The 25,480-nt window shown below is 40.0% G+C and overlaps 2 protein-coding genes across 2 annotated transcripts; both read right to left on the minus strand.

Annotated features, from left to right (window-relative positions):
- Positions 1-2,028: 2,028 nt before the first annotated feature.
- Positions 2,029-10,042, minus strand: tmem38a (transmembrane protein 38A). Its single transcript, XM_022249802.2, has 6 exons — positions 9,940-10,042; positions 7,585-7,784; positions 6,333-6,489; positions 5,239-5,423; positions 4,751-4,838; positions 2,029-4,179 (listed from the first exon to the last, which is right to left on the minus strand). The coding sequence occupies exons 2-6, from the start codon at positions 7,712-7,714 to the stop codon at positions 3,921-3,923; spliced, it is 819 nt and encodes a 272-aa protein (XP_022105494.2). The 5' UTR covers positions 7,715-7,784; positions 9,940-10,042; the 3' UTR covers positions 2,029-3,920.
- A 4,247-nt stretch (positions 10,043-14,289) lies between these two features.
- LOC147797171 (adenosine receptor A3-like) lies at positions 14,290-17,694 on the minus strand. Its single transcript, XM_087144229.1, has 2 exons — positions 17,463-17,694; positions 14,290-16,952 (listed from the first exon to the last, which is right to left on the minus strand). Exon 2 carries the CDS (start codon positions 16,910-16,912, stop codon positions 15,998-16,000), a length of 915 nt encoding a protein of 304 aa, XP_087000355.1. The 5' UTR covers positions 16,913-16,952; positions 17,463-17,694; the 3' UTR covers positions 14,290-15,997.
- Positions 17,695-25,480: the final 7,786 nt, after the last annotated feature.

Genomic DNA, 25,480 nt, shown 5'->3' on the forward strand with positions numbered 1-25,480 from the left:
GCAAGGTCTACGGAGTAACGGAGTAGCACATGTACATTACCGTTCGCTCGCGATCGCCTTCGCGGGCCATGCGCCAGCAGCCTAGCCACGTGCACACGGTGTTGCGAAATAGCGCCTCCAAGTGTCAAAATTATACATCCAGGCCAACAAAAAATTAATGTTGGCCTGGGTAGAAAATTTGTTAACCACGCTCCGACAAACTTATTAACCTGTCGCCAGTAGACTTTGAAAATTAGAACACAATAAATGCAAGCTCAAAACCTGCTTTTTCAAATTTTTACCTCTATGATATGTGGGAAGAAATCTGGCCTAAAAGGCTCGTATACTTTTTAAGAGCATTTACTGTGGCCACATTTTAGAAACGATTTTTTTTTCCATTTTTAATGTGTGGTGAATGGAGTTCGACATTAGAAAATGGAAGTGTGTCTTTCATTTTTGTAACATACTTTAACGCTCCTGTTTTTTAGGATTGCCCTAAATCTTGTCCATTTTTCGTTACCTCTATTGATAATTGGAAATATAACTTAGTACTTTACAGACCGAGTTTTACATCCTGATGAACTACAAGAATATACTGTACCATACATTCCACCTACTTTTGAAGGCCTTTAACCCCGTAACCCCCCCCAGGCTCAATCTGCCACTTGAATTGGCTATTAGGCAGCTAGAAGAACACTTCTGAACTGCAATGATGTGAAATTATTCCGAGCAGCAGGTATGAGCCGATGCAGTCCTACAATGTTGCAAAACCTGTGAAATTCCCTTGCATTCTAACCACAGAGTGCTGAATTTGACAGTGTAGCGAAATACACTTGCAAGATTGAGATATCGTTATGAGTTAAATTGAAGTCTGAACCATTAATCAAATGCATAGAATGCATGAAAGAATACCTACATGTTGGCATCAAACCACTCAGAGAATAGATAAACATTAACATTCCCTTTATTTAATCACTGTACATGTAACCTTATGTCAACCCTTGATATACTACAAATTTAAAATCATTTTTTTATTTAACAAACATCAGCACATACGACTCACTGATGCTAGCATGTACTGTTGACAAAGCAAGAAAAATGAGAAATCTCATCTCTAAAATCCACCTGAATTATTGAGGCAAGGCACCAAAGAAGTAATACCACACAGCCTGGACTGTGTTTTGTGCTTTCGACTACTTGTTTAAAAGATAGTGGTGAGTAAACTCAAGCTTTGTTGAGTGGACAGAGTTGCTCCTATATGTGAATACATAAATTAGTTCATATAATTCATTTTAATTTCACTCTGAATTCCCTCCCTTGACCAATTTAAGGGCAAGTAATTAATGTGGCATAGCTATTAAATGACAAACCACCCAAAACAAAGAGTACAGACTTGTGAAGTCAAACTCGATAATTAATCATATGGAAATATTAGATGTCCATTCTTAATTGTCTCTGCTCAATCCTGTTCCTTCCTCTTCTCCATTGTTCTTCCCCACGACCCCATAAACATCCCTCAACAACAAAAGAGCCAAGTTATTTTGGCCCATCTCACAGCTGGGTGGGGGATTCCAACTCCCCCCCTCAACTCGGCTGTGTCTTGCTCAATTTTTTTTTAAACTTGGCATACATGTAAAGACACTCCTTGTCATTACAGCAGTGAATTTTAAACTGAATCAGACGTACAGTTTTGTTGATACGGTCATTTGAATTTCAAAGCTACATGTATGCCAGCCTGTGTGCATTGAGCACCACAGTGGAAAAGTATTTATTCTGCACAAGAATGGTATGTCCGATTTTCACAAAATTGGTATCAAAATGACTGCAAAAGTCTAAAAACTCCTACAGGCTCAACTCCTGAAAAAAATACATTGCGGTGATATCAGGAAAATGTTGAGGGGGTGGATTCTGCCCCCTGGCTCTTTTTGGGTTAACACCTGCGTTAAAAGACATGTTATTGGTATTTCGTTTCATCCCAAGTGTGGCAATCCCACAAAATCAGAATAAAGTAACTCTAACATTCCGTCAATGAACCTGCTATAAAGCATATTTCATTTTCTTGTAACACCAATATACCAAAGGTTTACTTTTATTTTGAGCTGACAATCTGCTCATGTTAACTTGCAGTACAGCATGTCCAGTTTTGGTTTGTTTTCAATACCACGCTGAACATGAAATGCAATGGAATAAAAGTTTGTAAACACACTCATAACCTACAACATGAACATTCCAAAACATTGGGCAATCAAGCAAAATAAAAAGTTTGGCACAATGTCCATTTCAAAAAGGGTGTCTCAATGATAACCTCACGATAGTGATTGCACAACGAACTTTCCAAATCACAGGAACTCATTCCAATTTGTGGCTCCACTAAGCATGAAAATCTGCGCTTGATAAGCAAATATTTTCATGCCTATGGCCACCATTCCAAGGTTAGCACACAAAATGTCTGCAAACACTTTCAAAGGAAGCAGATTATAAGATATTTGCACAGGCCTCCCCTTCTGTAGGTTAGAAATTGCATAGTAATACAATTGAACCTGTTTTGCCAATTTACACTCAATTCAAGTCAAGAAAACATTAATTCCATGCTCCTTCAAAAAAAAGTACATTGATAATTAAGGGAACAAGGTACACAGAAATTGACAAAATGGATAAGCTTGAAGAAAATGCATCAGAAGCTAAAGAAATTTGGTACATGGAAATTAGCAAAGTGGATGCAAACAACTTTTTTCAGATATGTGTACTTAACCACTTGCTGCCGGGTGGATTTTTTTTTAGCAAGACAAGATGCCGGCTCATTTTCAAGATTTTCCGTTTTCAAAGTTCTTCAAAAATTCATCATTTCATTTAATGGCCATTAATACCAAAATGAAGGACTCTTTGGGCACTATTCTAAAGCTGACAGGTAAAATTCATTGACTCCTGAATATTTCAGCCAGGCCTGCAGCCTTGGAAAAAGAGCCCAGATTGAGCGGTGTTAGTAAGATTCTTTTGTTTCCAAAAACAGCACAGTTCAGTGCTGACCTCTTTTCAATAGGGGCCAGAATTGGCGTGCAGCAGTGCTGTGCGGCTCATCCCTATGGTGGTGGAGAGCTTTTGTCCCTGGTGGTAATCCGCTCGCTCTAAATGCCTCAAACCGTGGTATACTGTTTCAAAACAAGGCTGGATTTTCTCCACTATTGAGAGCGAAAAAATGTTGGTAATGCCCAGCAGCTCAGTCTTTTGTGCTGAGCATGGTCTTTTGTTATAAGGCCCAACTCTTTTGTCCCAGTTCCCGGGCTCCCCAGCTCTGCATATAAAGCCTATGTACTCAAAAACGGGTCACCCTGCAGGAAATGGTTAATGAAAAAAAACGAACTTATGAAAAGATAAAGATGTATAAATGAGCAAGAAAGAGAGCATGAGGCTGTTGAATAAGCAGAGGCTTGTATAACCAGCCCTTAAGACAAAAGACTTAACAAGAACAACACAAATAACTAGACAAAAACACAGGATGGATAAGATGACATAAAAGACTTGATAACAGCTGACAACAGAAAATTACAAGAATTGTAATATTTGAAGACGAAAATAAAATAAAGACGGAGATATTAACTATAAGTACAGAAGAGGATTAAAGCTACATTTACACATAGTGGGAAAAGAAGGCTCTTTTATAATAGGTCTTAAACTGGCCCAAGCCCACGGACAATTCGGTATTGATGTCAATAGGAATGGCATTCCCGCGGACCGAAAAAGCAAATGGTGTTCATTGGTGTAAGTGAAGGGAACAAACATATTGTTAGAGGATCTAATTGAATAACTGTGGATTTCATTGACCGATGTGAAGTATGAAGATATAAACAAACTCATTCGCAGACAAAAAAAGACATAAATTACTTCAGATTGAGAGCCACTCTTTTATATGCTGTATCTTTGAAACCTCTTGTATGCTTCTTTCACTCCTTCTTGTTCTTCTTGTCTTTATTATCTTTGACTTTCTTGCTGGTTGTATCCTGTGGCTGCTTCCCAAAGACAACTGGCCGAAGCACGCCCTCTAGTGGCTCAAAGGGATCCCTAGAGCCATACAGTATGAAGACTTTGGCTGTTGTCATGGCCAGCATGCTGAATAGCAACAGGAGAGAGATGGGAACTGGGAGGATCACATAGCGCTGGAGAACAATCAAAAGGCTGATAATGATGGACCCCTTCATTGTGCTGATGGAAAACAGAAAAGATAAGAATGTTAACAAGAACAGATGTCCCACCAAGCCCATGCCTACAGCCATGACTTCAATCGGTGATAAAAAAACATTCCATTCGGAAAACAATCTCTTTGGTTTTAACAGTAATTATTGACCTTGACTTTGGACCTATAGGGCCAATATCACCAGACTTCTGGACAAAACCAAGACCAACCGCATACCAAGTTTGAAGGCCCTTTCCTTCTTGAATTATGGCTTGAAAACCAGTTCCTATTGTTTTAACCTGAATGAACTTGACCCATGAGGTCCAAATTGATGGGCATCCAAAGAAAAGACCAGCCTACATAGTTTAAAGATGATATACCATGTCCAATTTGAATTACAACTGGAAAACTCCTTACTTGCATGCATGCACACACCCACAAACAGGGTAGATCAAGACTAAAACAGTTTACTGCATCGGCTTCACTGGTGTGGTATAAAGAAAGAAGTTGGGGATATAACTCGCTGTACAAGCATACATGTACCTTTGGAAAATTTGAAGGGAGAATTCAAAGTTTTTGCCAGACTTGCAAATGACTTACAATGATGGATTAGTAAACTGATTGGAGGATGGTCCGCTGGTGGCACGTAACAATCTTTCAATGTTCCTCATCTGCATACTGCCAGTTCCTGCAGTTGTCAACAGGAAAACAGACCCTGTTACATTATCATTCAATCAAGTCAGATCACCATAACATTCAATCATTCTACCCCAAGGAAAAAATCATTCTTTTTAGAAATTTTCTCACTTCTGTTCCAAGTGTGCTTGAAGATCCTTATTATCAACATTAACCAGAAATACTTAACCAGAAATAGAAAATGTGGGCAGGACTGAGGAAAGTGTCACAAGGAATTAAATGTTTTCACTTTTCTTGAAATAAAATACCAAATTACTTTAAAACTCTGGGCTTAAAGATGTTAAACAGATATCAGCTGACTTTTTTAAACTCAAAAGGGGGAATACTCTACCGTGAGTCAGTAAACGCAGGTTAAGGTAAGTGTCTGACATGTTTGAGGTGCAGTTATTTACCTTTGACAGTGCCAATGATCAGCATGACTAAGAACCCATTGGGATATACAGCTGCTGCCTGTGTTATTCCTCCAGCAATCTTATTCATCCTGATAATCTCCTTGAAAGGAATCAAGAGCAGCTGGACTGGAAATGAGGAGACTAGCTTGAAGAAAACATCCCCAGGGCAGTAGAAGATTAGATACCTACAGGTAGCAGGTAAAGAGATAACATTCATTATGGCTAGAAAAAAGGTGAATATTAATGTTCATAATGAGGGAAACAACCCCTGCCAAATTCAGCTTTTTTAAGTTCATATAACCAGCCAAGATGATTTTCCTACAAGTAAACTTGCAACCTGTATAACTATGCTGAAGTGGAAGGAAGGGCAGTAGCCCCATACTGTTTTGACTAGGAGGTATGCAAGTTTTACTTGTGAAGAAGCAATATACAGCTGGTTTGTGGGCGCAAGATTACCTAGCCTACAAAGACAGCCAAATTAGCCAATGATGTAAACATAGACCGGCCACCATGTGCATGCACTTGTGTACGTGTGTTGCATGTGATTTAAATGCACCTTGCTGTCTACTGAATTCGGTGCAAATTGATTAATTCCTCTTTGTGATTGATGACTGGGGAGAACAACCTGATCATAAGTGTAATATTCACAATACACACAGATTTTTGTTTATTCTTGAACTTTTTAAGGCAGCGGGTCAAAAACTTACAGCAGCAACAATAAAAATAACAGCAACAAGGGACACAGACAGCAGATTTCATAGCACAAAAAGGGTATGCCTGTTAACTCGGCCATGAAATACTAGGGCTTTTCTCTGAAGGTACTGCCAGTGCACTGGGGCATGATGGCAATTGTCCCCTGTGGGACTGTTCAGGTGGAGGCCTGGTGTGTACAAAACAAATAGGATTATATCTTGTACACATCAAGTACATGTACACTCCTACACCATGGAGAGCTCATGGTTTTCACCCACTCAGCTTCCCATACACCACCCCTTCCAATTATCCAATTATAGATTGTTAAACTTGTATCTATACTCTCTAGTGACTGTGAGCATGGTGTCTAAGATGTGTTATGCAGAAGCAGGCAGTCTTACCACACGATAGTTGCCAGTCCAATGTTAATGTGGTTGTTGAAAGCTGCCAGTATTGGCTGACCCAGGAGGAAATTGGTCAAGATTCCCCCTGCAAAGCTACTAAGCATGCTGCAAAACCAGCATACCAAGGGGTTTGTCTGGGCAAGATGTTTTGTGTCTGACAATGAGAAATAAGCAAAGAAGAAAAACTTCACTACAGTCAATTTGGTAACTGGCTCATTCTGTCCCTAATGATTCTTTCACATAAAATTTGGTGAACAAACTTGCATAAACATTGTCAAAGCTATGCCACATAAAAGATTAGAAACAAAGAAAAAACTTGTGCCAAGTTAAGAATAACCTCAAAAATGAAGCTACAATGTATAGAAAGGAATAAGAACTACTAGTTGTGAAAACAGTCGGAACACCAATCTTAGCAATGTGTTTTTACCATGACTTTAGTGAACAGCCATGACTGAGAGGGTGGCGATGAATTGCTAGTGGAGTAGAGTAGGATACTATAGAGTAAAGTGAATGTACTGGGGAACTATGGATGGAAGGAAGTGCTGTCAAACTATCCATGAGACAGGGCTTATAATAGAAACAGGAAGTGAGAAAACTTAACCCTAACCTTCCCCAACCACACAGAATTAAACAGTAGTAAAGTGTTTAATTCTGTGGGGATAGATCTGGTAGGCCCATAACAGCTGGCTTTGCATTGGGTTTGGCATACCTCAGAAAAACAAAGTCCAATAGCCTCTGTGCACAAAGTCCCATATGGGTGTTTAACTTTGTGTGAATGGGGAAGGTTAGGGCTAGCAACCCTTGGGGGGGGGTTAGCGTTAAAGGAAAGTCTAAATCATACATCTTGATTTGATTCTCAGAATGATGACAATGAATGAGTTACATCTTGGAACAGTGATCCTGTTCATTTTTAAAACACTGAGAAACTTTTATGAGTAAATGACAGCATAACTTGGGTACGCATTTAGGCTTAGCAAGGTCACATGCTTTGTAGGCATAACCAATGTACACAGTGTCTACAGTACATGTACACCCGCGTGGGTGTATAGGTTAGGACGGTGTGTACTTGTACAAGGAAAAGGAATGAATAATGCAGCTAAGAACGGTAATTAGGACAAACACCGGAAATAAGAAGTTCTTAGAGTTACACAGGTAATTGTAGAGTGCTAACTGGCTAAAAATTAACATACATCAAAAATGAAGTTATTGTTCAGAAAACGCTACGAATCAAGCATAGACCAAGATTTACCTTCTCTCAAGTCTTGTCTTACAGCTTGAATCATGAGGATGTAATGCGCCACCTCAAAGACAGGAAACATGGGAATAGTACTGTAAGCATCTCCATAGGAGACAAGCATTTCATAGTAGGCAGCTGCCATCTTCACAAAGACCACTGAGGAGACACCACTTGGTTTCTCAGAGAGGGCATCCAGGGAAATTCAACAAACTCTGAAATTGGAAAATGTTTGGATACTTTCATACACTGCATGGAATTCAAACTCTGGTTTTTGCACTGTATTACACAGACACTGTATTTTAGAAACTATTTTGGCAAGTCTAAAATTTTGATATATACGATGTCCTATGCATACATGTGGGCCTATTGGAGGTTTTACCCTCAAACATGTCAAAGACATTCACATACAGTATTTCAACACTGTTGTTTGTTGAGCATCTAAATGAGGAATACCCACAAGATATTTTGTATTACTAGTCTTTGTGATGAATTCATGCAAATATGGCATTACATAATGGATAAAAAGGGGACCTTTTCATGGACTAACCCATTTATGAAAGGGCAAAAAGAACCACAGACTAGGGTGGTCACAGATGTTTAATACTGACTTCAGACCTGGTGCTTTTGGCCAAAGCCACTGTCATTACGAGACAATTACAGATTTGGGTCAAATAAATCATGAAATAGTGACAGGGAAAGAATTCTGTATACTGACGCAAACTTGGTACCCTGAACACAAACCCTATGTGAGTGGTTGACAAATTCAACTAGGTGTTTTTTTCATTTGATTTATTCACTTTTCCATAATGCATATGCAGATACAAAGTTGGAACAAGACAGAAAAAGAAAACCCAGTCAATGGGAATAGAAGGGATGATGCCAACAAGTTTTGAGCTTACATTCATTGCTATCCCACTGCTGTTCCAAGTGAACTGAACACCTCAACATTTTCACTGCTGAATTGACTTTTAAGAACACAATAGTTTTGCTTTAAGATGGCACCTATACATGAAATTCTTTCCCTCTCTGCTAAAGTTGACTTGTTAGGACATTACTACTACTTTCTAATGGCTAATAAACCACTGCAAGGGAAAATTAGTGATGCCCGTAATACATACATGTACATGTAGGAGTTATCCTTCCTGTGTGCTCTTACCGTGACAGGTTATGCTATATTGTTTAGCGTTACTTAGATAATTAAGCATTTAATTGAGGGCTAGCATGGGGAGGCAAATGTTACAGAACAGCTTGCTAACCCAACTCCAAGTTACTACTCCATGAGACTTGGAGCCATGGCTGTTTACATTGGGTTGTAGCGCTATGTGTTTTTGGAATTGAGCTTTTGCAGTAACTGATACAGTAACACAAACTCCGCTTTTCACTTGAATTTTCCTGTGAAAGCAACTGTCACAGGAAAATACCTACAGCTCATGAAAGCCATGCAACAGAGGTTTCAGATCATGAGACCAAGTACGTTTTGAAAACTCTAAGAAAATGGTTGAACTCAACTGTGGAGCATGGCAAGCTTGGCCACTGGCCAGACACATGCGCAATGTGATAAATGTAAATAGCATGATCATCTCTGGGTGGAAACGTAAGATTGCTGAGTAAACATTTTGGTCAATATTTTCAAAACTCCTTGGTCTCATGGTCTGAAACCTCTGTTACACCATTTTCAAGAGCTATTGACATCTCACAGTTGCTCTCACAGGAAAATTTTATTTAAAAAGTGGATGTTGTGTTACCAGATCAGTTACCAAAAAGTTTGGTTGGCGTCCAACCTGGGCTAGTTGAAACCATTGTTGTTTACATGGGATCGTAACGCTATGTGTTTTTTGATCGGGTGGTAAATGATCCAGTACTGACATATGCTGAAACCTAGCCCAGGTGGCTTCTTGACCTTAAGGCTTAATGTAGCTCCATGGTTCCAAGTCACACGGACTGACGGAGTAGTAACCTGGTGACTTGGACTTCTTCAAGTACAATGTAGGTCTAGGCCTACATAAAGTACTGCTACTGGTACCTTGCTAGGCGTAACGTTAGGTGGAGGATAGTCTGAGTAACTTGGACCCCACAAATCGCCTTTTTAAACATTTGGACATTGTCGGGTGATCCCCTGACGGAATCCAAAAAGCTCTTAAAATGGTGCAGCAGAGGTTTCAGAACATGAGACCTACAAGTTGGTGCATGGTTATGATGGTGCCGCGGGGGGGAGGCCTGGGTAGGCAATTTAAATGTTAAGGTAAATTTTTTCCCTAACATGTCTACTGTAAAAAAGGGGACCCGGATAGAAAACACCGATCATACAAATTACAATTTCTTGACATGCAACGTAATTGAAGTTCCAAACTCGACGTTTTCACTTACACTTTACTTGCATGCTAGTTTACACGCAAACCGAGGCGTAACCTTCAGACCTTAGTCACGTCAGTCCTTGATCCCTTATGTCCGACGCGGTACGCGGTACGTGCATTCTTTAGATTTTCACGAGCGCCCTCTTGCGTGAAGAAAAGGAATCTACCTTCCCGGGGACTCGAAGGCAGTGATGATAATGAGTCGTACGTGTAATTCTCTTCGATGATATTCGAGAAGGTTTTATCCAGGCTATACTGTTCCTTTTTTTTGCCTTTGACCTGTCATTTTGCGTTGGATATAGCTAGGCTGTTAAAGTTTCTCTTCAGAATGAATTGTATCAGACTGATAAATATATCGAAAAGAAACTACATAGTCTCAAAAGTTGTCATTTGGCATATGATGTAGAAAATGTTTATAAGGAAAGGCTGGCTTAGTGGGAAGGACCCCTGTTTGTCAGTCTCCAGTTGATCTGCCGATGGTCCAGAAAAAATCATGAAGTGTATGCTGTCCAACTCTTACTATGCTGTCATTCGGCATCTGAGTAAAACTCTGGAGAGACTCAGCGGGTGGAGATTTACTGCACGTTGTCCCTTTCTGAACGAAAATGTAAATCCTCTTTCCATTATTTTCCCTGCCAAATATCTGTTTCGTGGATATGAGAGCTCAGTCCCGAATCATCTCAATCTTAAAAGCGTTTTTTCCAACAGTTAATTTCTCCAACCAATCAAGGGCAGATCCAGAATCAATTTTTTGAGGAGATGTGTAAATACGGCCAAGTTTTGTGTGTGTGTGGGGGGGGAACAATATTTTCAAGTAACCTTTTATGGCCTTTTATTATGGGACTTTCCTCACGCCTTTTGATGAAAAGGAAATGATATAGAAAAAACAATTTCCCCTCGTCCCATTATATGTATATAAATCTGTCTCTGTTGAGTGAGGAGATGACCCTGCCCCCCCCACCACCGGTACCACCATCGGATCTGCCCTCAGGCTGGTCTGCTGTTTCAGCCAGTTAGTTACTGTTTCAGCCAGACAGTCACTGTTTTAGCCAGTCAGTCACTCTTTTTCTGTACCTTATTTTTAAAGGTTCGTGACGGTATATTGAGGCTTTGAAATATTTTTTAAAATCCATTTAAAAAATTCTATAATTCAACGTCTGCAACACTTGCAAGTAAACATCATGATCAATTTAAGTTTCAATAATTTTACTTTCTTCGGCTGTCTCATCCGTTTATCAAATGTAACGTGAATTCTGTATTTCAAATTCTTCTGACATAAGTTTTGCAAGCGCCTCCGTTGAAAACAAATTCGTTTTGCCTTGACGTATTAAACAAAAGAAAGTTTCCCATCCTATCACCTACACACAATCATCTTTTTACTGTCTTAGAGAATGTTGCAATTAAGGAAAGTCTAAGAACCCCAGAAAGTGGCGCGTAACTGGGATACGCTTTTGTAGGGGACACTTGGGGGCTCTCATTTGGTGGAGTGGGGGAACTCAGTGGGTTCAGTCATAGTTAAAACACTCACTAATGCGGACATTACCAGATCTTTTTTGGAACCCTTGAATAGGAAAAAGTCGTGAAAAAATTTAGAAATATTTTTGCGATCATTACTTCTTAAAAAATAAACAGCTCCTTCGTAAAAGACCTTTGTGAAATATTTACTAGCATGATTAGTGTATAGAAACTGAAAAATATATTGACCTGAAAGGGGTATATCACGACAAAAACCGACGCTCACTTCTGAAACTCTAAAATACATGACGACCACGGCAACTCCAAGGGCGTAGGCTGGTCGCCAGTAGAAGGGAGTTCCACTTAAGGTGTTCATATTTTTATTTTTAAAACCAAACAGCAGTACGTTGTTTTATTAAGGTGGAGGTACGTGAGGTTTTTTTATACACGATGACCGAAAAGTAATATAACAAATACGGTCGACTGCTATTATTACGAAATTCGCGGGACCCAGTGGAAATGTTCGTTGTATCCGAAATTCGTTGTAGCTATTGCGGAACGCAGTGCAATGGCTTTGGTGTATGAATAGGTCTTATATACAGTGAACAAGTACTGTACATGTACATGTACATTTTACATGCACTGTACATACACACGCGAGAACGTGGTTGGTGTATGTTAATGATGTCAAACAGATCTCTTGGTTATGATTAATCAAGTATAGTGTTTAGAATGATAAACTTCAATGTCATGAAAATATGTAATGTAAATGTAAGACATTTAAAAGCATCGATCCCGTGATACGGTAGATTGGTTGCCGCATTTCCACCGTGCCTTCTTTGTCAGTGGTTCGGCGCGGCGGGAACCAGTGCAGAATTGCTTCAAAGGGAGACTTTGAAACGCTTACTGTACTGGCGACAAACATAGCGGCCTTTTTACCAGTTCTGAGCATGCACGCGTTGTTTTGAACATGCGTGCATAGTTCTGAGCACGCAATACCTTGAAAAAGGACTGGTATGTCTGCTGCAACCTGCGTCTCAAAGTCTCCCATTGTTTCACCGCTGCGATATTTAAACGCCAGTGATAAATTATGGAATTCCATATCTGCCGTCGTGCGTCGCCCCTCGTGCGTCGTCCGTCGTGCGTCGCCCGTCGTGCGTCGCCCGTCGTGCGTCGCCCGTCGTGCGTCGTCCGTCGTGCGTCGCCCATGTTTTTTTGTCACGATTGTGCAGTGGTATTTTTAACTTTGACCCTTGATCGTTTCACATGTACATGTCCTTGTTCGATCGATCCACCATGCCTGACTCTTATTTTAGCAATAGAACTAGAAGATGTACATGTGTTCGTTTTTGCAGTTGCGCCAAACTCCAATTGAAAGAAGAAATAATATCCTGACATCGGCTAAGTAACGTGTATATGAAATAACACCATTTTGGTTACATAAATAAATCAACAAAATAGACTTTTGTTACGGTAGATCGTTTTTCTCGATAACTTAGTTACTCTAGACGTAACTTTACTCGTTAACAGCCAGACTTTAGTTCTATATCCTATGTGATATTTCTGTCTGTCCCTGCACGATATCGCACAGAACGGAATGTACATAACAAAATATTTACAATGTTTGATTCCCAATAGTTTTCATAAGAGACGAACTGATTCAACATTATTTTGAGGGCGGGTATACCTATGATGAAATCTGCTGTATACTCCAAATTAGACATGACTTTATTTGCAGGTTGGCTCACATAAGTCTTTTAAACAGTAACGTTACTTGTTAACCCCATAAATAATGCTGATGTGCTGGACAACCTGTTCTCATTGGTCTATCCACCATGGCATACACACCCACAAAAACCAACACGTCATATTTTCTGAAACTTAAACCAAGTGGTAATTGCTCCTTAACAATACATTTAATAAACAGTTTGTTACCCTCAGCCCGTCTAGTATTTCTGGATTTCAAGGTGAAATTGAGAGGACAAGATAGAGTATCTGTATCGGTTGGCAGATTTCTTCCTGGAATTTGATGAAAACAAGTCGGCACATTTTTACAGTATGCAAATTAGAATAACACTGTGGATAAGTTGGCCGGAACACTTTTGCTGAAAATGTTTTTCCCCAAAAAACACTTGGTTGAATTCTCAGAGAGGCGATATTTTCTTGTCAAGGGGAAGGGGTAGTCTAGCATTATTGGAATTAATTATGTGACTAGTATATGCTTTGCAGGTGGAATTTGCACTTGCCTTATTCGGAAAAGATCTTTAGAAGTGAATGGAATCATCACATTGTCATTTGTTAAACAACGGCTTTTGCATGTCCTATGCAACCCATTTGATGGGCGACGCACGACGGACGACGGGCGACGCACGACGGACGACGCACGACGGACGACGCACGGCGGACGACGCACGACGGACGACGGGCGACGCACGACGGACGACGCACGACGGCAGACATGGAATTCCATAGCAATGTTTGCATGGATGGAACGATAGAGCACTGACGACAGTATTAGAGGGTTGACCACTGAAAATTTGCTGCATGTCTTTTACGCCTGATGTCTTTGGTAGTCACCTGTTCCACATCTTGCCGCCAACCGCTGCAGCTTTTCCAATTCGTTGATGTGGTTTGACCGAGGAGGATCTCAAACTGTGGCTGCATATTCTAACTGTGGTCGAATGACATTTTTGTAGAATTGCTTTTTAAACTGTTGGATAACACCTTATTAATAGTCAAATCCTTAGTGTTCTGTTTGATTATTATGGTTAAAGTGAATACACTATGAAAAATCCCTTGAAATTTAAACAAGATTATGCAAGATTATGGGTAATTACATACTAGAGAAGGTTGACATTCATCATTATAATATTATCGTTATAATATTTTTGCTTCTAGTCTAGAAATTTTGTGGATTAAATGACGTCGGCCACTAGTGAAACGAAGTCACAGGGCTATCACGGCGTATTTATATGCCTTGATTAGCGTTCTTTCCTTGAGCCAGTATGAACCAGCTACAGGTGGTGCGGATCTTGAACTAAGTCTGACTTGTGAGGCAAGTCCTTGCAAAGTCCAGTTTTTCCGGCAGTGTGATGTAACCAACGATGACAAAGCAGCCAAGTAACAGCAAAAATAACAATTTTGTCAATGGGACAAGGAGATCAATGAGTGTTTCTTCACTTAAAAAATGCAAAAAGAAATCCATAAAGAAAAAGAGTCGAACAACAAAATAAATTTCATCTGTTAAGTTTTAGTTAATCCTGTCAGAAAGATTTTACCCAACTTCCTGATTGTAAATAGACTTGAAATCAAGTCGTTAGTCGGTTGTGTTTGTCGTCCATACACTGTGTCATTTTGCAATTAGTGCGGAGCCCGTTCACTGGTGCCCGCGATCCATCCAGCATGCCAAAGCGATTCTACTCGTAGGCTGTTCAGTACCGGGTTTCGGCAATTCGGCGCACGTCGGCCCACGACCCCTGTGCCCGCCTGACAACTTGATCAACAATGATTCTGGATAGATATTCATGTTGCAATAACTGAACTGCATGACTCATAGATTTCCATGTAGAGCGCCAATAGTAGCTCACGCTACAGAACAGACTCATCCATTTATTTTTAGGGATGTCTGCTGTTGATTAGTGCCAATTTCCTTCATATCTTGTATTAATATCCCTTTTAATACGACGCTTAGAGACAAAATATACATAACTGTTCACGAAAAAATCTATTAACTATCTTTTCTGGTAACAGAATCAATACTTTTGTGTCAGATTATCTTTTTTAAGTATAATGTACACGTCCTCTTCAATGAACGAGACTGTGGTCGTTGTTAATAAGCGTTCAACTGACCAATCAAATTGCCCCTGAAATAAATATTCATATTATCGGGATTCTTAGCCATTCAGACTGCTCCGTCCAATTTTGGTAGCAAGCCCCATATGTTGTGCACAAAAGGGCTTCCAAATTGTTCTAGTCGGTAATTGGGCACTGCCAGACACGCATATTGGGGAGCGAGGTTGCACTGACCGTTCCCGCATGTCATTAAATTACACACCGAACCGAACAGCGTACGCATCGCGAGGATGGTGGACTACACCCAGCCAATTACCAACTTGATTTCAAGTCTAGATTGTAAAAGCACTAATATGAAAACCAAACCACAAATAGAAAATTTGTAAGAAAACAAAAATCCCGAATGATCCAGAATAAAAGTAGAATTCAAAGCGTTTTTCCCCACGAAAACACGTCAATAAATACACGATATAAGTATACGTCGTATGTATGCCCGACCAAAAAGTGTTTCCCGTCTGATCCACAATCATGTACTTTTAATTTTCCATTTTAGTTTAATTGATTCTTATGAACAAGTATTACAAATCACGATTAAAATTAGAAAAACTAAAGCACCAGATGATGTTGTGTACTTCTTCTCAACAAAATTCAGTAAATGTAAATTTAAAACGAAACTCTAGGCCCATCTATCCTGCATGCATGCTTGTAAAACGAAGTTGGATGTACTTCAAAGAATTACAACTCCAATGTGACCAAGCCACTGATGTCTTTCTTAGCTTCCTTGGTAATATGGTATTACATTCCTTGCTTCTGAGTATTTTTAATTACAAAAGTGAGTCCCCAGCTGTCTTACTTTGATCTGTTTCTTCTAATTCAACCTCTCTGAAATCTGTTTTGGAAAAGCATCGACAAAACATGGCGTAAAAGCTGTCTCTAAACCCTTCTAAACGAACCCAGTAGATCAGTGGGTTGATTGCTGCAGCAAGACAATACATCCATCCAGCAAACCAGTATGCATCGTTTAGATATTCTGAAAAGAATTCGCCGGGTTCCGCAAATGCTATCATTCTAACGATGCTGTAAGGCATCCAACAAAGGAAGGATACCACAAGGATCAGGACGAATGTGATCAGTAGCTTTCTGGTCTGATGGACTCGGGTGCTGGCCTGTGAGGATTCTGCTCCAGCTGTGAGGCCAGGATTATGAGCCAGAGGGGGAGCGTACGTTTTGATCTTTCGGAATACGATCATGTAAACAATCGCTGTGATCAGCCAAATAACGAAGACTACAACAGGTCGCACCAGCCCATATATCCAATACGCCACGCCCGGTGATGCAGTGACCATAGGAAGAAGGTTCATCAACAGAGCCAAGGACCATATTATAACACAGACGCCAAAAAGACGACGCCCAGTCACCACAGCATCGTAGCGAGACGGTGGCATAAGGCTCAAGGCTAGGTAACGGTTTAAAGCTACTGCCAAAATTGTAAAGATGGAGGCGACATAGCACGCCATCATGAGAGCAAAAACTGGATAGTTCTCGGCCCAGGGAAACGATATTGCCATGGCAGCAAAACACACATCAGCCAAGGCCAGATTGTAAACGAATCCATAATATTTGATACGGAGCTGTTTGGTTCCAACAAGAACTGCTAGCACCAGAACGTTCTCCAGTACCGCTGCAACAGATGATAATGTCACAGCATACCTCATTGCTGTCACAAAGTTTCCAGACATGATGTTCGACCAAATTTTGCAAGGTTCTGATGCACGACAACTGTAGAGGAAATTAAAAAAAAAAGAAGCTGACAGCCTGAGACCAGTGACAGTGGACCATCACATTTACAAGTTTACCAAAGATCCCGAAGTACATGTTTGTTGTCATTGTACTGTGCACAAAAGTCATATGAATAAGTTCTAAGTTTAAACCGTGTTGAAACCCTTTGGATTTGAAACAGGTCAGCTAGCCATAAGCTACGCGGTGAAGTCTCCAAGATGCTGGCGGGACAGTGGTAAGCCTCATGAGTTTATGTCCAGAGCAGGCCCGTTTGGCATTTGTCGCTCGAAGAGGAGTAAACAGACAGCGTCTGAAACTACTTCAGGGAAAGGATTTCTATATAGCTCAAAAACTTTGTCTCTTTCTCGTGAATTCTTACGTAACTGCTGAAGTTAAAGTTTGAGTTAGTTCAGGTTTTTAGTGTTGTTGGGTAAAGAACATATTTCGACGATTAGATAAATAAATGGTAGATCGTATACTTCACAATACCATACAAATTGAAGTACTTACGCGATTCGTCAGTAAGTGCGCCGCGAAGCTAGGCTACTTTCCTTTCCTCCAGCAGACATAGACGGTCTGGTTGCTGCCTTGATCAGACAGACTTCGGCTTTTAAGCATTCCACACCTCCAAATTATTATTCGCCATGGATATAGACCCGCACCTTTTTCTCCATTTTAAAATGCTTACAATAATTGTATTGATTAAATTCCGTTTCCTTGTAACGGCTTTATATCAGTGTATATTAAAATACAGGATTTGAATGGAAAATGAGCTGTTTAGGTAATAGGCAGGCCGAAACTGTTTTTGTTTTATTTTTCTTTTTTGGTTTTTCCGCATCGTTTTGGGTAAGGTATACCGCTATTCTTTTTGTTCACATTTTTCCTCTTCCTGTTTATTACTTCCGCTTTTTATTCCCATAGACTTTGCACACAGTATTTCTAAGACTTTGGTCACTCACGTGACATTATCTTCATATCAGACTTGGCCCAAACATAGACTTTATACTGGAAAATTATGCCGCAGATTGACGGCAAGATGACCTATTACATATCACGCAATCCGCCAGCGAAGTTAAATTATTTTTTGAGTCAACCTCTCCAGAAATGCACGCCTGATTTCACTGAAACTTTGCAGGAAGCCGAACTGGACCGTGTTTATGTAGGTGCAAGTTTGATTAGGTAACATTAAAAATAGCCTCCTCCCTCTCAGGACTGATGCCAGGGAAAAATAGATTTTCCTTTGCGTTAGTTTTTGAATCGTGTTAGTACCTTAGTGCCGAGCCTTGCATGGTTCAACTAAAAAACTCTTAAACAATACAAATTGTGATGATGATAGGCAACCGGAGTGACTTGTCCAGCGGGGAGCATGGTTCCTTAGGATTCTTATGAAAATAACTACAATAGTTTTAAAGAATTATAGTTTGCCCCGTTGAACCTGGATACGTCACAGGGCGTGACCAAATATTGACTAAACCAAACGTTTTGGTATCGTTGAAGAACATCTGAATATTCACAAACCCCAGGATCATGATCTTATGTGCTTCCCCCACCGGCAATGTACACAAACGATGCTGAATTGTTTTACTCACAAACGATGCTCGATTATTTCACTCACAGACGTTGCTTGATTGTTTTACATAAGGTAATTTTGATAACAACTGCTTGTGCTCAGGCGACACCTTATTTTGATGCCTCACAATCCTTACATTACAATACAACGTGGAAATGAACTTACAAAAGCCCGGTAGTGCCATCAAGCGTACACTTTCAAAAATTAAGTGTATTTTTTCTTGTTTGTTTTCATGAAGTATATTTTTCAACTTCATTTTTACGAGGTATATTTTTCTGAAGTTCGGCTGTACGATATATATATTCTCCATTCTCCAGTTCGTTAGTATGAAATCTTTATTCAGAAACATTGCTTGTATTTTTTTGAAAATAAATCGTTTTCACGAGATATATTTTTCGAAGTTCGTTTTTATGACAAATATTTTTTGAGAATTTGCTTTTATGAGTTATATTGTTTAAAGTTCTTTTATTAAATATAAAAATCAAACTTGAAAATATAGGCTCTACATCTCTTGAAAGTTAATTTGGAAAAATATACCTCATAAAACAAACTTGACCCAAAATAAGTCTCATAAAAATGATTTTCCTTTCAAAAATAGAAACAGTAGATATCGTAAGCACGAACTGGAGAACAGTTTATATCTCGTAGAAACGAACCTTGCCAAAAAGTAAACCTCACTTTTTGAAAATATTTCCTTGATGGCAACCACAAGGCTTATGTATAAACTCCAAGTATAGATATCTGTTGGTTTGGTGTAATGGTTGTAGGCCATACAAGACGTGGGAATAGTAATTAGCAGCCAAGATGTTGTGATATAAAGTTGGGCCTCTTGCTGAGGGAGAGATATGGTTGCCTGTTCCGGCCCATACACCGCGAACCCTAGATAATATTATTAGAGATTTTTATACTGTGCCAGAACTCCACCCACCAATAAACAAAGAAAGAAATGTATTCCATTTTCCGTTTCCTTTTCGGCTAAGGGGAGATTATCCTGCTTTTAGATAATTACTAGCATAACACAAAAACACAAGAGATTCTACAATTTTACGTTTTTATCTAGAAATAAAATTAAATGACGAATAATCAGTGCTAACACTAACAGGCACAATGCATGCACTGAGAGGGTATCAGATTTTGCTCGCGGCTCGGATTTAATTAAGCCAGAATTTTACCGGAAGACCATTTTGTTTTTGTTAGTGTTAGGTTCTAAATTCCTACCAGTCCCATTGGGTTGATGCATAAAAACACCTTCGTCCGATGACAATCTCTCTTCTCCCCCAAATGAGGAAAGAAGACCTTTCGACTTGCTCAAGGCGTGTAGATTCTCCGCTGTGGTTAAGCTCAATATGCACTCAGGTAGTGGATTAAAGAAATTAATTAATTCGCAAGGATTATGCGCAGGCGGATTATTATGTGCATAGCTACGTTCCTACTGCAGACAAAATCGAGCAGGAATATGTAGGTTATCACTTACGTAGTTTCCTATGCCGGGGGGGGAGTGGATGGGACTAAATCGACATATCCTTGGGCCCAGGTCCCATTGAGCTCATCACATCGCCTGCAGAATCAATTAGGAAATGTGCTGGTCTGCCAAAGCCCTATGCCTTCCTCGTTCCCAGCGTTGGGGCACTCCTTAGGTTTCAAGTTCGATCAATCTTTCCGTCTGTTTGTGCCTTGGAACTTTCATCAAGGGTTAGGGCCGTCGTCCGAACCGAGATTAGTTCTGAACCCACTGTCTCCTTTCTTCAGTGTAACCGATTTTGAGATGTGTTACTTTTCCTTACAGGCAATGTTGTTTCTTTACTTGGGTATTATTTGATATCTTAGCCATTGTCGCCCGCAGACAAGAGGCGCATTTTTCTTGTAAAATCGATCGGCGTAGGCCGGGCCCCAACATCTCGTATTTCTGTTACCTGGCTTTTCATGTCACGCCAGTGTTCTCGTTTTTTCAGTTGAGGCAGTTTATCCAGCACGGACAACTGCTGTTTTCGTGAACAACGTTATAAACATCGCCCTAGTCTATGTGCCGGATAGGTATGGCAAATCTCACCCGGCCTTCCCATGCGTGCCTTATCGAAAGCTGCGCAGTGGAGCAAAATTTAAAGCAAACGACCAAAACAGTCCAAAGATTTGAGATATCAACCTTATACATGTAGATACAGATAATCATCCGATTTGTTTGAAATCATGAATTAGAACTGAAATAGAGCCCACTTTTATTCAGATGCCTAAACTTATGAACTATTAAACATTAATATTTGTATGTATGTAAAATGATTATACAGGTTTCTGCTACCCAAATCACCGAATTCAAGCAGTTTCACTGTTGAGCATGTTTAGTAGCAGCAACATTCCCTTTCCACTGCTCTAGAGCTTTAGAACGTGGCAACAGATTGGCCTTGCTTTTGCAAACACTCTGTTTCCCCTCCTCGACATTACATCTTGAGATACGTTTGCAGGGAAAGAGAGTAAGGACATCGAAAATGAGGTTAATCCGCAAGGCTCAGAGGGTAATGGCATAACAGTAAATTATATACAGCGGCGGGTCACAAAAGGCGTGTCATAATTTTTTTTACGTTTCAAATTTTGATGTTTCGAAGCCCAAAATAGTACCGACATCCATGATTGCCGAATTATATTTTTGCCCCCCCCCTCCGCCAAAGGCACCAGTACCAATTTCACGGCACTCGTAAGCACTGAAGCCTGCGTCTCATGTTGATGCGGAGTGAATACATGTTTTAAACTATGTAATGGAGCTTTTCCAAAATGAAATATCCTAAGAGAGTCACTTTTAAAAACCTATCTCGTGGTTGTTGGTTTGGGGTTCATGGTACGTGATTTTTGCAGGCCCTCAAAAGTTTTTGTCCCCCCCCCAATTGGTCATAGCTAAGCACAATGCCTACGGTGCCCGTAGTGTAGGATAACCCGGCACAGCTGACAGCATACTGGTAATGGTTTATTATAGTTTAATGGTTAAACCCCTAGCTCAAAAAAAGTTTTAGGGAGAAACATACAGGCCCAGATGGGGGGGGGGGGTCGGCACACCCCCTTGCTCTGAGACAAAAAAATAATAAAACGGGGAACATGATGGATTATATCTAATGTACGTGCACCAATACCATTGTAAACAATGTCTGTCATGTAATGTTTCACCATCTTTCCCACTTGTCAACAAAAAGAGATAGGCCTGTAAAAAAAATCTCCGGCCTGACCCCCGGAAAAATTCATAGATCTGCCCCTCTTCGGACGTTTAAGTTTACAAGACAATTTTCATCCCTTAAACCTGCATTGAAAGAAATCATTATAAGATATTATCCCGAACTGATATTTCAAATGTAACATGACATCGTTTCCTTCAAACTGCTCAGTTTTTTTTAATATACCGACCCCGCTGTCATGAAATCAAATGGCTGCTCCCACAAAAGAAAACCTTCAAAAATGTTTGACCTCACGAATGGCATTCGTAAATCGACCTCGGGCAATTTGTCCGACACAAACTATCGCATCACATCAACACACAGTATTTGACTGAATCACACAATTCGGTAAGCTGTTGCAAGAAGAATATGTATGCAAATAGGTAATGTTACACTGTAGCTTTTAAATGGAGTACAGTCCACAGACAGTAAAGGTAGGCCTACATTTGGAAGTAGCAACACAGGAACGCCGCTTGCTGTTTTCTTTAAACGGGGCAACTACATTTAAATTCAAAATTTCGATCGACTAGGCCTACTATTATGGAATTATAATAAACGGCGTGCACCTTCCGCAGAGTTGAATTGAATTCTTTTAATTTTGATTTTTTTTTTAGCGTTTCAGCAGAGACCTTCTTTTGTATTTTGATTGTGTAATATTACAAAGCCACAACACACGCTTTAACCGCGCTGGTGTCCCTTCAGGGCCGTCATATATAAGATTGAATTATGTGAGCTAGAAAAATCCGTGTCAAGAAATCCTCGTCATGTTACTAAGGCCTTTATCCGAGAAAGCAAACAAAACTTCTCACCTTTTCCCTTTGTGCATATATAAACACCTTAGTCGGCTTTGCTTTCGTGTACGTACACTCATGGTCGGATACTATCCAGAAGGTACGGTAGGCTCTGAACCAAGGGCCTGTAGAAGATTAGAGGGCCTTTGAAAAAATCCCACAGCATGCCAACAGCCATGATTAATAGGCCTATGTAGCCTACATAAGATTCACTGAGTTGAGTGTTTCTTGTTGAATTTTTGATTTTGTCAAAGCTTTAAACTATTTTCTTCATGGCTTACAAAACATACGTTGCATAGCTTCCTGTCAGCATGAAATGTAAGGCTTTGTCACTTGCAAGCCCTGTAATATTATTCTAGAGCCTTGGCCGAGAACTGGCCTACGAAGCCTTCGTACCTTAGTCCTACGGAGTACTTAGTCTGACCATGTGTATACCTACCGGGGTTTGCTTTAGTGTGAGTACACGATAATATAGACACACTCACAAGGAAGCCATTATTTATCAAGCCTCTTGAATCTTATACAGTGAAATCTCTCGAATTAGGTGGTGATATTTTAGGTTACATGTTTCACTTTAGTTTGTTAGTGTTGCTTAAAATAATTTAAGTATAATAAGCCACATAATCATGCATCAGCGTGTATGAAGTCAGTCAACGATGAATTCGTTCATTGATTTCATTGATTTCATTGATTTTATTCTTAGTTTTCTAAAATAAAAATTTTAACCTCGCTTTCGATTAAATATGGCAAAACTTTTAAATAGGGCCAGTTCCTATAATGTCGAGATTTTCCCATGCCTCTAGATAGCGTCCGTAGCAGGTTTCGTTTATGGAAACCGACCACTTGAAGGCCTAGAGTGTTTGAACTAATTAAAATCTTTGTTTTTTGATGTGCTTTTCTGGTAAACGTGATTCTCGAAACTGTCAAAGTTCAGGGGTTTGAAATTAGGCGTAGCTGGAGACGAAGTGAAGCCAGGATTTGGAAGCTCCTATGCAAAGATTCTCACTAAGACGTTTGTACTCAAAAGGCAGTGTATTTTCTCGACATAAACGTTTATAAACATGCTATGTAGCATACAGGTCTCCGTTGTTTGTATTTTCTGCGTTCATCTAATAGTCCACGCACAATAAACTCAGGTGTACTTTGTTTTTATCGACATTCGGCGTACAACCAGCTTGTTCACAGTCTATAGAATTGGCCGAAAAAGGGGTTAATACCTTCTATTGATCCGTTTACCTTTCTCTTTACCCAGTACATGTACATAACCACGTGGTTATAGCAGGCAATATATAAATATTGGGAAACTTATCAGAAACAATGGAACGCACAAAAATTATTTTTATGGAAACTTTAAAGCCTTATAATTGTCTCAAGTCTACAGTGACCCCGATGATTCCAGAAAATCTAAAGTAAGCTGAATGTTAATACATGTAGTGTAAAGCCCCTTTCAAGATGAATGGAGACGGATGTGAACTATTTGTTTTGGACCATTTGATGTGCATTCGTCTGATTTTGGTTTGATGAGGTCATCAGCTTTTGTGTGCAAAGAGACACCCTATGGTACTACTCGAGAGAAAGTAAAGGAAATATTAACTTGATTAATGACCAATGAAGTCCTCTCATAATTGCCTAATCTCTCCATATTTGCAGAAATATTAGCTTGTCTTGGTGTCAATTTGGACCTCGGAAACTCCACCTTTTCGCAATTACTTTTTAAAATATTGTATTTTTGTTTAGTATATAAAAGTAGTGTGGTCTACATTTAGTTAATTTTCTGTCGAAAACAAGATTTTAGTAGCCACTGGTAGGCAAAAAACAGTGGTGAAGAAACAGCAGACTCTGTTAATTTTGTTGGACTTAAATGGTCATTCTATCTTCCAGAAACTGACTCCCTGAGATGTCAACCCTAACGATGCTGGATCCTTCGATTTCAATGTGATGTAACATACACCCGGGGGGGTCATGGTTAGGAGCAAAAGAGTACGCTTATATGAACTGTTTTGCCGACTCAACCTGAGATGCCGATATGACTCATTCTTCGACCAGGAAGTTCATCCTATAATAATGCGATAAGGAAGGACATGTTTTTGTGCATGTTTCATTTGCATGTAGCTTGTACTATCGTATGAACCGTGTATAGATGGCAGAATTTTAATACTCGTCTGTCAACTGGGCATTTTTGCATCAATGACCCAAGGAAGGGGACAGAGCTATTTCCATGGGGTAAAGTACTCATTGCTATAGCGGAATGAGTGACAATAAACAGTGAAGGGGCATTTTCATGGAAATTAATTGGTAATTACCGTCTCCATTCCCTCTATAAAAATCCATATAAAATCAATTGTGAGATACCTCATTTGCTTTTTGCGGTAAGTTATTGAGTCAAGTCAGGTCCTAATTTTTTTATCGTTTGCGCAAAATCGACCCTACCCTTGCTATCGGTCGAAACCGGAAGTGCCTTACTTTTAAATAATTAGTCTCCGGTAAGATAGTGCTTAAAAATGGGACCTGTGTTGTCATGAAATACTCGAGTGCCCTAGGACTGATTGGAAAAAAGGATGTATTTTTGTAGATGATTGTTGCAATGGCGTCGCCAAGGGGAGTACAGCTCCCGCCCCCCAACTCTCCCTATTGCACCTCCACCTAGAAAATTCAGTATTGTAAAGTATCATGTTTCATTGTTATTTCTGCTTGTCCACAATATCCGGCTTAACGCCCCTCCGGAAAATTTCTGGAGTCTGCCCTTGCTATTTAACAAGGTTCTGTCCAAGAACTGTCCGTTACACAGTCTCAACTCACGTAGCCAATGGGTGGCTAGCGGCAACTGCCCTCCCCGAGACACCCCGGCCCCCAAGATCCTTGCTACGCCATTGGTGTGTGGAGCAATATGTTATCAATATGTGAAGTTGTGCTACTATTGCCAGTGGTCCACAGGAAACAAGACAAGCATGGCAGCATCATAATACGCTC

Source organism: Acanthaster planci, linkage group LG12 (assembly GCF_054643075.1).
Source record: "Acanthaster planci isolate LZ-2023a linkage group LG12, COTS_SCS, whole genome shotgun sequence".
NCBI classification, from domain to species: domain Eukaryota; kingdom Metazoa; phylum Echinodermata; class Asteroidea; order Valvatida; family Acanthasteridae; genus Acanthaster; species Acanthaster planci.